The sequence below is a fragment of the Polistes fuscatus genome, unplaced genomic scaffold (genome assembly GCF_010416935.1).
Source record: "Polistes fuscatus isolate 324 unplaced genomic scaffold, CU_Pfus_HIC Scaffold3, whole genome shotgun sequence".
Classification (NCBI taxonomy): Eukaryota; Metazoa; Arthropoda; class Insecta; order Hymenoptera; family Vespidae; genus Polistes; species Polistes fuscatus.
The window spans coordinates 2,648,925-2,662,730 of NW_025113107.1; the positions used below are offsets into that span (position 1 = coordinate 2,648,925).

At 30.7% G+C, this 13,806-nt stretch overlaps 1 protein-coding gene across 1 annotated transcript in view; it reads right to left on the reverse strand.

Moving 5' to 3' along the window:
• Positions 1-13,806, reverse strand: part of LOC122519676 (acetylcholinesterase-like) — a 174,581-nt gene that overhangs the window by 25,209 nt on the left and 135,566 nt on the right. The window contains exon 3 of the mRNA XM_043639297.1: positions 9,103-9,255. Within this exon, the coding sequence (XP_043495232.1) occupies positions 9,103-9,255 (153 nt within the window). The remainder of the gene's footprint in view (positions 1-9,102; positions 9,256-13,806) is intronic.

Genomic DNA, 13,806 nt, shown 5'->3' on the forward strand with positions numbered 1-13,806 from the left:
ATTGAAAGAACAGATACTAGGAGGAGAAAAAAAGAAAACAAAATAAAACAAAAAAGGGAAGAAAAAGTGAGAAAAGAAGGGAAAATTCTCTCTTAGATTCAAAGTCGAAGGAAACGAATTCTGTTAAATTTGTTTTTTGGTTCCTTTCTTTTTTGTTTTTTTTTTGTCGGTAAGATCCACGAACCGTAGAAATCGTATACCTTAAGGTAATATATTGAAGAGGATGGACTGCGTGTAACCGAATAAAGCTACTCCTACCCTGTTAGCAACTGGGCTATCTCTCGAATCGATCGACTAACCTGGGAAACAGAATTAGCTTTGTGTAACATTGCTTGGTAAACAGAAATTAGCATTGCCTTCCATAATTCATTAAATTTCGATGGACCTTTACCACCTCCGGTGATTTACTCTGATGAACCTCTCTTCTATTGTTACCACTAACCTAAAAAAACAAGACAAAAAAAGAAAGACAAAAACACCACCTCCCAATTATGAATAATCATTGTCTTTCCCTTAACTTCTTAACCCTTAATTCTACAGTTCCCCTAAAATTTAAATATAATTTCTCATAGACTGTACTAACGTATGTATGGAAATCGACGAACATACGGATAAAGTTTATTTGGAAGTGAAAATATATATATTATATGTTTGTAGATTTTTCGTTGGAACATTCTTTTTTTGTCCTTTTTTTCTCCCCCTGGTCTTGTTTTGTTTTGCTTTAAAGCCTTTCACTCGCTGTGTGTGAAGGAGGGAGGAAGAAAAAAGAATCATCCCTTTTTACAAATATCCAATATTTGCATGCTTACTCTATCAATTTTATCTACATGACGCGATCCGTATCATCGCTTGATCGTAAACTGAAATCATTGATCCAGATTTACAATACGATTTACATCGGTTAACGATACCTTTCGTTCGTTTTGTATATGTGTATATATACGTGTGTGCGTGCGCTTGTGTATTGGTAGTTGAAATTTCTCGCGATTGAGTTATTCGAAATCATTTGGAAATCGATTAATTCATCCAATAGGAATATGTTTGTATATTGTTAGTTATACGCACGCACACAAACACGAATGCCTATATATATACATCCATACATACACAGAGGGTATGCATACCCGAATACATGTAAATAGAAATGGTTAATAAAAACGAAATAAAAGAATGCAAGGGCAAATAAAGGAAAGAGAAAAGGAAAAATAAACGTATGAGATAAAAAAAATAAATAGAAATAAAGGAAACAAGGGAGTGATATCCCATGTGATTTAAATGTCGATTGATTAAAAGTAATAATATCGGATGAAATAGATATCGTAAAATCTGACGCGTAAGGTAATATATATGTTCCCTATATTCAGAGTAAAAATATCCCGAGGGAAAAATAAACGGTCGACAGCGCTTAATTAACAGTTTCCCTAGTGTCGTTTTTGTAATGTCGGTACTTCAAATTCACGAGAACACTTTACTCGATCTTTATGCTACTCAAACTTGCAAACCTTCTCTTCTCTTCACTTCTCTTCTCTCTTTTTTCTCTCATTTTGTATTTCTTTCCTTTTGTCGTATTTTTCTTATTTTAAATACGAAAAAATGAAAATCAGTTTTTTCAACAAAATGGCATCAAACAAAGATACGTTTTCATTCAAATCTAAAGCTGTTCCCGCAATTCTCATTTAAAGCACGTTTAAATAATCCCCTACTTTTATGTTTCCATTTGTAGCGTTTTCTGGTTTCTTTCCCGTTTCCAATTATTTCTTAAATTTTCTGCACGAGTTCGTGCATTATAGTTGAAAATTAGTTTTTGTGTCTTTGTTAATAAGAAAATAAGATTTTGTATATCAAATATTTAATTTCATTTAATTAATATTGTATAACAAAGTATATATATATGATCTAAGAGTTTCAGTTATAGTTTTTTTTTTTCTAGTATTTTCTATATTAAAAACGAAACTTTAATAAATCCACTTAACTCTCTTACGATTATAAATTTCATCCAAATTGTATCAAAATTGTATAAAACTTGTTCAATTTTATTAAATCGTTTTGTATAAAAACCATGCTTATAAAAATATCATTAAACAGGTAATAATAATAATTGTTTCATCGTATTATACCAAAAACCGGTGTTTTCAGGGTTGCTTTTTACAAGAGAATTAAATACATCTATACATTTATATATAAAAAGTATTTTTATTAAATAGGAGATTATCAGTAGTGTGCATTTAAAAATATGGATTTTGTATGGTCGATAACGTTCGTAGAATGATAAATATATTAAATATTTAGAAGAGAAAAGGGGAGAGAAAGAAAATAGGGGAAGCATGATGGCGTAGAGTGAAAATGGGCATACGAGTGTACACGCACATATATATATCCATATACATATATATACATATACATATACATATAGATATACATATACATATACGCGTGCACACACGTAAGTAAAAAGCTCGATTTCCGCGTTTAGAGTTGTTAGATAGGAAAGAGCGTTATTAAGATTACGGTTTGCGCGCATGAATAACGACATCCTCTTTACTTCCAGTCCACTCCTTCTCCGCTTTCTGATAAATCACCTCCTCCGCTAATTACTCGAGTTTCTACGTACCGCGCGGCATTTCGCTTATGCGCATTTCACGTCCCAGTTACTACTGAGAAGAGGGAGGAAAGGGTGCCTTAAGAGGGTACGACCAAAGGGTTGTTGCTTGCATAATTGTGAAAGGGCTCGAAAAAGACAAGGAAAAATAATGATCCTTCTAACTAAGTGAAAAAAGCAAAAAAAGAGAAATTTTTTTTTCAAGAATTAAAGGAGATCGTTATTCCATTTTTTTCTTCTTTTTTTTGGTTCTAAACAGTAAACGCGAGCGATTACGTACGTAAATTTAATTAACAAACTCGTTTACGAAATACGTCAATGATTGTGGTTAATTTTTCAATTACGTTTAAATTATTCGAAACATTTTTCTTTTTTTCTTTTGGGAGGGGGGGGGTTTCTTTTGGCAATTATAAAAAATTATGCTTCGGTAGACTTCGTTTTACTAGCATGATTATTCGTTATGAAAAAAAAAGAGTATCTGTAATTACGATAATATTAGTCCAAACGAATATCGATAATTGCAATAGTGTATACTAAATCCTTGCAGAAAATAAAAAATGTACGCAAAAGCTCGTTGCACTCCGAGTAAATCCATACCAACCGTTCGTTACCTGTTTTCCAATAATTATTTTTCCTATTCTGAGTTGTTCGTTTCGTTTATAAAAAAGTTTACACGAGAAAGAAAGAGAGAGAGAGAGAGAGAGAGAAAATTAGAGAAATAAAACATTTCAAATAAACGTGTTTTTTTAAAAAAACATTAAAAGCTAGAAAGGAAATGAAGAGAAGAAAAACGACGTAAAAACAAAAGAAAAAAATGTAGATAAAATCGTTTTCTAATTATCCGTTTACTCTTCTTAATTATTATCTTCCCCTTTATCTTCGTTGCTTCGTTTGCTCGCTCATTCAGATTGAAATATTATATAACAACGAGCTCGAGATGTTTCCATTCTCTTTCGCATATCGTTAAAAAAAACAAAAGAAAAAAAAGAACCTAGGAGGTGGAGGAGGATGGGAACTCGATAACGTTCGTTAGTCTTTTTCTATCTCACATGTGTATATGTACTGAATATTTTTTTTTGTGTTTTATTATTTTTTTTCCCCTCTCTGTCACTTCTTGTTCCACATTCCACGTAACGCGAGGTCACTTTATCCGTCATCTTTCTCTATCTCTCTCTTTCTCTCTCTCTCCCTCTCTCTAACACAAATTCGTGCGCACGTTTTTCAATCCTCGCTGGCGCGCTAAGCCCCCGAGAAAAAAGCAATTTGCACCTCGGCTAAAGCCGTATAAATCTTGGATAACAGAGATTATACGTAATTAAAGCTCATGAACTTTACCATGCGAGACGTAACATACGAGTCACGTTATTACGGGCCACGCGTTGCTCTTTGACTTTAAACTTAAGTCGAAAATTGCTATTTACAGCTTTTCCCATACTATTTTTCATTTTATTTTTATATATTTCTTTTTGTCCTATCAATTTTTATTTATTTGAAAAAAAAAAAATATATAAATAGTATGCGAAGTTAGATCAATCTAATTTCTAATAATCTTCAATATTATTTTATATTTTTTTGTTTACTTTTTACTTTTTACTTTGAAAAATATTAATAATGATAAATTAGTAGTTCTCATATCGGTGAGATTTATAAAAAATATTTTACGTTTAAAAACAAACATCAGGTTTCATTTTTGAAATAATTTCTTATTTCTTTCACGTTCAACATCTATAAAAAAGAATAAAAACAACGAAGATAAAAAGACAGAAATACAGAAAGAAAGAAGGGAAAGGAAATAGAGACGATAGCGTGGATGACTGGAACTAACAACAACGAGAATGAAAGAAAAAGAAAAGTAGCAAAGTAAAATGCCGTTCGATGAGAATAACACACTCGAGTCTATCGATCACCTATCGTCCATGTGAAAAAGCTTACCGAACAACTACAAATTCAACTGTGCATTCAACCTTTTCATATATATATATTTCTATCTTTCTCTTTCTTTCTTAAAACTACTAGAACGTGCATCCATAACGACGAATCTCATCAAGGGAACACGTATCCAATGAAAATATGTAGAGGTATATCACCGATATATCACCGTCTACTTTCTTCATTTTCTTTTTATGTATCTGCATTTTACGATATTACCGTGAACAAGATATCCGAACATGAAATTGTTTTCTATCTTTGATTTACAACTGGAAGAACATTTAACTTTTCTATTTTTTTTTTATTTGAATTGAACTGGTTCTTAGATTTTTGAGATTTGATATGTTTATTTTTATGATTTTTGTGAACTATAACCACATAGCGCAAATAAAAATACTAATTTTTTGGAAAGTAATTTATTTCTTTTTTTTTAAGTGAAGCTTCAAATTTCGTTTCTTAATTTAATTTATATTTAAAAAATACTTAAGTTTCTTTTTTTAAACTGTAATTAATTATATTTCAAGAGAATTTTTTTTATTTTCCTAATGTTAGAAAGTATAAAAAGAACAAATCTTTGAGATAATTCCATCAACTGCAGTTTCGAGTCGGTAGGTTTGAATATAGAATGTTAAAGTAGATATAGGAAGTTCAGTTATTCTCTTAATAAAGAGGGGGAGAGAGAGAGAGAGAGAGAGAGAGAGAGAAAGAGAATTTCTAGTACTTTTGTATTATTCCTTTGTCGATATAATTAATTACATTAAGTAACGTACCGTGATCACTTTGTTTCAGAGTAATTGCTCGATCATAGAATATGTTCCTGAAAATATAATGATAATACGCATATTCTATAATGCACACATATCTCCCTATACATGTATCACTGTATAAAACAAGAACAATGATGTCATCCCGATAAGCAGATGTAAGTGCGCATGTTCAAAAACGTTGTTGACCCTACGAAAGCGGAGGTAACCAATTAAAGCTCGAGAGCAACGCAACGTTACTCGAGTCAGTTTAAATACTATAGATCACAATCTCCAACGATACGTTCCTGGATTGTATTTTTAAATATTATATATCCCTCGCTTTTTTTACCTTACTTATTTATTTTTTATTTTCTTAACAAAGATAATAGAGCTAGATTTCTTTATAAAAATTCAGACAAAAAGAAAAACTTTTTTAATAATCCAATCAACTAACTTACAGGTCCATTTTGTATTTATAATTTCATGAATAATTTATTGTAATATATTTGAATATTATAAAATATTCAACAGTTTTTATTGCGATATTATTTAGAAGATTTTATCGTTTAAAATACAGTAACTTTTATTACATTTTCTAATTTGTTTTTTTGTTCGGTCGGTTAATCTATGCACGCTCGATGTCAACGCCGAATGATAATATCGTCTAGAAAATAACGTTCAAGACTAAACAAAGATACAAAACTTCTTTACTAACGCAAAATATTCATAAAGTTCGCGTTAACGGCACACCATTGAGAAACCAACAAGCACTTTTCTTCTTCCATCTTTTACTCTTTCTCTCTCATTCTCATTTTCTTCCTTTATTTAAATTATTTTCATTTACATTATTAATGCGTTACATTGTCCCTGTAAATTCATGTACTTTTAGTTATTTAAAATTCAACTTTGTTCGTTCATTTGTATTTACTTTTTTTTTATTTATTTGAACAAGTTAACACGATACAAACGATCATATGTTTAACGTTTATTCTTTATCATCCATTTTATTTCCATTTTATTATCTTTTTCGTATAATATGTTAATTTAATAACATAATAATTTGATATAAATCCGCGTAAACGTTCGTTTAAGTACATTTACTCTATCATTTTTTCCATGCTCATTTATTTATTTATCATACTTTAATTTTATTATCTTTGTCGACATCGTTTTGTAATCATGATTGCTATATTAATCTCTTTCATCTTTACTTTTTTATCACATGCAATACTTGTTTTCTTGTAGTTGCTGTTTTGCGATAAATTGTTGTTGTTCTATCCATCTCTTCTCTTTCGGTTTGATATTTTTACGTATATCCAAGTGTCCACACGTAGTAACCTAGCTTTTCATAACAGGAGTATCGTAACGTACGGTGACGCGTGCCGACATTCGTCACTCGAATAACTCACCCGGATAAAAAACTGCTGTTGCTGTTACTAGACCAAAGCATGATGTTTTGGACAAACGGAAAAGACATGATAAGAGAAAAAGAGAAAGAGAGAAAGAAAAAATAGGCCAACTATTGTAAAAAACATACACGTTCATCGTAATTAAACATCATCCAACATCCTAATGATTACACCGTTTTGCGTTATTTAAATTTTTTGTTAATTCGTTGACAAAACTAGACGCTTGTAATCAAAATTTGTCGACATTATTTTTCTGGTACGACAAACTATTTTTAGTTTTTACAATTACGTGTGTCTATGCAAAATATTGATATTTGACGAAAGTCATTTTCTCAAACATTGAGTTAGAAAATTTATATTCAACCGTGTTTACATTTCTTTCTCTCGTGGAAATGAAAATGTTAGAAAATTTTACAGTTTATTTCTTTTTTTTTATTAAATGTTACATCAGATTTCTGCATTCACAGACGATTTATTCCTAATTTATTCCTAATTTATTCCAATTTTTCTAATTTTATTATTCGAACAGATTTATCAGTTTTTAACTTGACATTGTTGTATAAATTATGTTAATTTTTATCTTTATGATCATATCTAATAACAATAAATTTCGTTATCGTTATCTCAATCTTTTTATTTCTATCTATACGTTCGATAGAGTCTCAAGAACATTTTCGCATCTCGAGCCGAGAAAAATGATTTATCGAGCTTCATAACCGAGTCCGATAATCACGTAACCGAGCGTACATCGTTTCTCGTTGCTGGAAAAACGCGTCAACGACAGGCTAATGTTGCTCGTAAACAACCAGTTCATATCATCAAATTCATGTTCATGTATCTTTTTAAAACGATCTATTAATTCGTTATTTACTATCTCATATCTTTCATCTAAACCTAAAAAAACAAAATAAAAGTATATAATTATCATAAAGCACTATAGTCATCAAATACAGGTCTTTTTAAAGTATAGATCACGACCCTATATGGTGTCGTCAGAGTCGCGCCTAAAAATTTCGTGAACACGCAAAATCGAAAATTAATCTAGAAACTTTTAGACATCAGTACACGTGTAGTATGTCTGTGATTTTATGATAGTAAAAGAGAAAATGGTATGTGGTCGTGAAAATATTTGCTGAACTTAAGGAAGTCGCCAAGTGGAAAAGTTTAAGACGACCTGATTTAACACGCAATTCAAGTTCATCTTGTATTAATACTAATTTATTGAACCAAATGACTTCAGAAGGTGTAAATTCTTGAAATTCACACAATTCTAGTATTAAATACAAATCCACCTAAATAAAATATAAAACATATAAATACCTACATTAATTTATCGAATCAAATGACTTCAAAAGGTGTAGGTTCCTAAAATTCATACAATTCCAGTATTAATTTATTAAAATACTCATTAACTCGTTACTAAGCATCTTCTAAGACCTTTAGCAAAAGTGTACAAACTGTAGAAAAGAACGCAATATAAATCTTTCTTAATCCATTCATTTATATGTATCTCTTTTAGTACATAAATTAAAGAACGTTAGTAGCAGTAATGTCGACGTTAGCGTAGAAGAGGTTTCTTTTGATAAAAACCGTATTGGTTGAGAGAAGCTTTCTGTATCTAAGGCTTAGCTTTAGAGTTCGAGTTAGTGTAAATATGATAGTACAGTTGTGTTATAAAGCTTGTTTCTTTCTCTCTCTTTCTCTCTCTCTCTCTATCTCTATCTCTCTCTCTCTCTCTTTCTTTCTCTTTCTCTTTCTTTTTCTCTTTCACTCTCGTACCGTCAGCGAAAGCGCGTTGAACAGTACTATCTAGTTCCGTTAGCTCCGGGGACAGACGGTAGCTCCTTTAAAATTAATTTCAAACGATGTGGATCTCTACACAGTTTCTTACAACCTTACCATCCACCCCTATCTACCACCCTCATCCCCCAACAACCTCTAAGCCTCGCTCCCTCTGTCATTTGTCGAGTCGTACGAGTACAACGGGTCGTTCAAATGTCACGACGTATTCGTTCCGAGCAATATAATGCTTGTCATATCGATCTTTGCTTATGTTATACGAACAGAAGTCATTCTTTATTTCTTTCCCTTCTTCATTTCTTTCTCTTTTTATCTTTTTTTTTATTACGCATGTGGGAAACAAGGGCAACGAGAGTTACATAGATACGCGAGAGATTTAAGTTTGCATTGGTACTATTTCGTTATGACAGTGGATTTAATCATAAGATTTGATTTTATAATTTAATATTAATTATGAAATCAATTTTTTGATAATCAAAGTAAATTTTTCTTATTCACGCTACTTAAAGCTTATTTTTTGGTGTAATCAACTGTCATAATAATCTACACGTGAATATACGAATTTATAGAATGAATTTTTGTAATTATGTTCAATCGTATAAAAATCAGATTTACATACCTGTGTGAAAAAGTAATAGTAGACCTTCATTCCCCGATCAGCGAACAATTGAGCAAAATGTATCGATGGACATATGAAGAAGTAATCACCAACAACGTCTGCTATCATCCTTTGATTAACATAACCATCCTTCACCTTTTCCCAATCTGTGTACTGTAATTAGAACAAAAAAATAAATATTTTATTAATATTTAGTGTTTTAATATATTTTCAATTTATTAATTTATTATGCTTAAGATATTATAAAATGAAAATAATAAACAAATGTAATGATTTTGTTTACCGATTCGAGAAATTTTAGAAGAAAAAAATAGGCAGACTAATTATCGATGAGTCGATTAATTAGCGAATTTTATTGAACAATAGTGGAAATTGAATGATTAAACCAAACGAAGAGATCAATTATATTAGGAATTATCGTCGAATTGTCCTCGTGTACAATAACGTTAGAGAAAACGTGCAACGAAAGCTACACTCAAGGATTCTATTCTCTTTAATATCGTTAACTATTCAATCGAAAATAATATTAATTAACACTAGATACATATACAAAGCACGTAGAATAACACAATTCTTCCGAGTGGCAACGTGACCAATTTATTTGCCAGAATAATAAAGTTCTTTTATATAATTATGGTTATTAGCAGCATGCTTTTCCAACAAAGTGAGAAAACAAGTAAATGGGTTTAAGTATATTTTTTATAATCATCCTTGTTTTATTTTATATTTTACATGTAGATATGTGTGTGTGTCTGTATCTAGGTGTATTTATGTATATGTGTGCTTACTAAATTTACTTGATATCCAGAAAACTTCTCCATCCAACAGAAAGGATATAATAAAACGATGCATATTTCAATGGATGGGTTAGAAAACTGTGAACTTTTGTGAACATTAATCACAACCAGACTTGGTAAGGATTCAAGAAAATCTCTTCCTTGGATGATCCGCTTACCGAGAAGTAGTCCTAGTCGTTCGGCATTTGTAAATCATTTCGGATTTATCTCAAATATCTTTATCTTACTTTCAAAGTATCTTTAAATTCATAAGTTTTTTTCATCTCGATTAGCACAACACGATCGATTCTACGAAGAGAAAGGAAAGAAAGAAAAAATTTGAATTTCTAAATTTACGATATAAATTCGTCGTGGTTGGTTTCTATATATGGAAGAAGATGTGAAAAAGATGAATGTTATCTAATGTAAGTGAAAAATGGTCTTTGAAAATAATTTATACCAGTGTTTCTTAACCTTTTTTTTTTGTCTTAATAGAATTTACGTAAATTTGTTTGGAATGAATTTTGAAATTTAAATTTTTCAAAACTTGCCAGACTAGAGACATTGAATATTATTTATAATGTACAATTCTAATATTAATAAGAATTTATTTAAATTAATTAAAAATTAAACGAGACAGGTTGAAAATAAAATTCAGTATAATAAATTGAATTTTATTTCTGATCAAATATATTATTTAAAATAAAATAAAAATACAACTTTTGCATATGCGAGTGCTAAAATTGAGTTGTCGTTTCATTGAATTTAGGAAAATATGGTAATGTCAAATTGTTGTATTTCCTTTCGAACGATAGTTCATGATCCTTCTCTTTATCCCTCTCTCTCTCTCTCTCTCTCTCTCTCTCTCTCAGACAGATAGCAAGTAGAGGAAATAATGGAAACTTGAGAAGCTGAGGGAAGAGGAAAGGTCCGTCAGCCACTTCAAAGCTGTTTCGAGATAATGTTACGTTTCTGCTTAACGTGCGTCCTGTGTATGTCGAGACGTTTAGGTAAGGCTCGTAAGTACCTTGTGGCTGGAGGAAAGGGAAACAAACTCGAAATTAAGCGGTTTCATCTTGAATGCTATACCCGTATTCGCCGAAACTCACTATGTTACGAACAGGCCATAACACCGAGACCTAGAGATCCTTTTACAAAGCTTCTATCACACACGGACACCTTGAATTTACGCGAAACGTTTAATTGTACTCAAGACACATCATTATTTTCTAACAACTTATCAAACTAACAACTGATCGAGGTTAAACACGAAAATCTAATCAAATTATATGAAACGTTCCATATTATTTTCAACGTTCTTACATTTTCTTTTATACTTTCTTTTTTACAATGATTTAATTAATTTAATTACTTTTTTAATCAAAATAAAAAAAAAGTGTGAAATTTATAAGCTGCTGATACCGATTTTAAACACTTTGATTGCCACATTGATCATATATGACCGGCCTCGTTTTATCCTGTACCGCCACGGTGGTCATTGGTGACCGGCGCGCTTGAACATTTACAATTGTAAAAGTTGAATGAAAATTTACAGTTAGTGCATTTTGAACAATGCCGCTAACCAGAATATACTTTGAAATAAAAAGTGCCTCATTGAACAATTACAAATTTTTATTGGAACATCAAAAATGAAAGATTTATTTCTATGAAATCTTGAATAATAGAAATACTACCTGAGCGAAACATGTGAATTCGGCGTGGCAGTCAAAGTGTTAATTTATTTTTTTTTTTATTTATTTTTTTTCTTTTTTAAGAAGTTGATTCCCGAGATGTCGGATGAGTACAATCTAGGTTAAAATACGATGATAGGAACTTCATTCTAAATGAATTTCTTTCGCATATCTTGTCCTTGACCTACTCAACAAAAATCTATTCGAAATTCGACGAATACTTCCTTAGGCGTCCAAGTTATTCTCGACTTTCTGTGAGATATCTTCCATTTCTCTTTGGAAATAATTAATGACTTTAAGAAGGAAATCCAAATTCTATGTGGCAGGAAACTTACATTCGAAGAATAAGCTTTCAAACAAACCAAATGATTAGTACATAACCATGTATATGCACAGAATGATAGGTATATAATATACAGGGTTTCCTAAGAGTAACCAATTCTAACATAATCGTGCAAACTTAAAAAATCGTGTGCATCATAACTATTTATCGTATAATAAATTTCTTATTTTTCAGTTAGCTAAAACGATTGATGAGACATCGAAAATGTTTAAAATAAAAAAAAAAAGAAATAAATTGCTAGTCATTTATTTCCGTGATCAAATTAACCAAAATAAATCGCTTTTATTAGAAACGTCTTTCTACAAAATGAGACAAAATTTACAGAATGCTTATCAAATATTTCAATCTTATCATTAGCTTTATCTAAATAACCACCTATTTTCGATATTGCTATGCATACTGTTATTCTGAGTAACAACTATTAATTTCACAATTGTCGCAAACAACTTTAGCAAAAATATGTAAAGATAAACGAGTATTAAGAAAATACACGAAATTGGCAAAATTAAATAAAATGTTGAGTATTAAGTATTTAAGTACGGTAAACCATGGTGAATGAATTGATCTAAATCGAGTATTTAATCATGTCACGGTAACGGTAACTAAAGACGATTAATTTCACTTTCGCAACAGAGGGAACAGTATAATAATACAGGATGGGTAATTTTCGTTGGGTAAAACCACTCGGAGGTGCCGTAAGCCATGGTTTAAAGTCAAGCATGTGGTTAGCTTATCGACTAAACTCACTGCGAAAGCATCATTCTTTACAGCTTTAGCTTCATTTTCAGAGAGCACCGATCGAGAGATAAAGCCCGCTTTAATCTTGACATCATCCAACCCCTTTTCTTGACATTCCCCCTCCCCCATCCTCTTCATCATTCCTCTAACATGTGTATACACGTATAATACATGCATGCATATTTCTAACTCGCGTTCGCTTAACACGTTCTGTTTTTTATTTATCATGAATATTCGATACTACTACCTACTACCTATTTCGTTCTATATTTTTATTATATTTTTTGAAATCCATTAATTCTAATAATAATAATAATAATATACATTTATTTTATTGGTCTTTTAACTCTCCCACTTACAGGTTCGTGATATTTCTCTAAATTAACACTTCAATACTAATTCAGTACTATTAGAAGAGGTTGCGTTTTTTTCGCTTCTCTGAAAGTCAACACAGCACACGGTTTTTATCTTTTGTTTTTTCGAAAGGGTCACTCATCCATATTACTAACCGTCCCCGCGTCTTGACTTTAATAATCGTGCCGGGAACTCTAGTAATCCAACGTGACTAGGCCATTGACCTTCATTTATTTTATTAATTATTGGCTTGGAAAGTACGCTAATTTCAGAAGCCCTAATTAATACAAGCTACTTAAATTAAATTAAGAATACTTCCTTTGTTAAAATGTTAATTAAAATATAAGAAAAAATAAATAATATAATCATGAACAAATGTAAAAACATACTATATATTGTTTTAATTTGATTTAAAATATAATAATAATCTAATTAATTTTATTTTGATTTATAATGTCTTGACACAGAAATATTTCAAAAAGAAATTTCGAATCTATTTTTATTTTGTGCGTCTGACATTATTTTTTATTCTTTAGCACATTTTTCGTGTAATTTAACTTTAGATAGCTTATCGATCGTTAGAAAAAGAAAAAAATTAAAAAGATAAGGAGGACTGGTTTCGCAAAGTAAGATCTTCTTCGATTTTCTTCTAGAAAAGAAACGACTAACACGTTTCGAGAAGGTAAAGGACTTTTTCAAAAGTTTTACCTACTTTACCGTCTTAACGTGAAAGATTCTCTTAAACTTTCCCCCTCCTCAACCCACTTTTTCTTTTCATCTATAGCAATTAAACTGAGTTTCG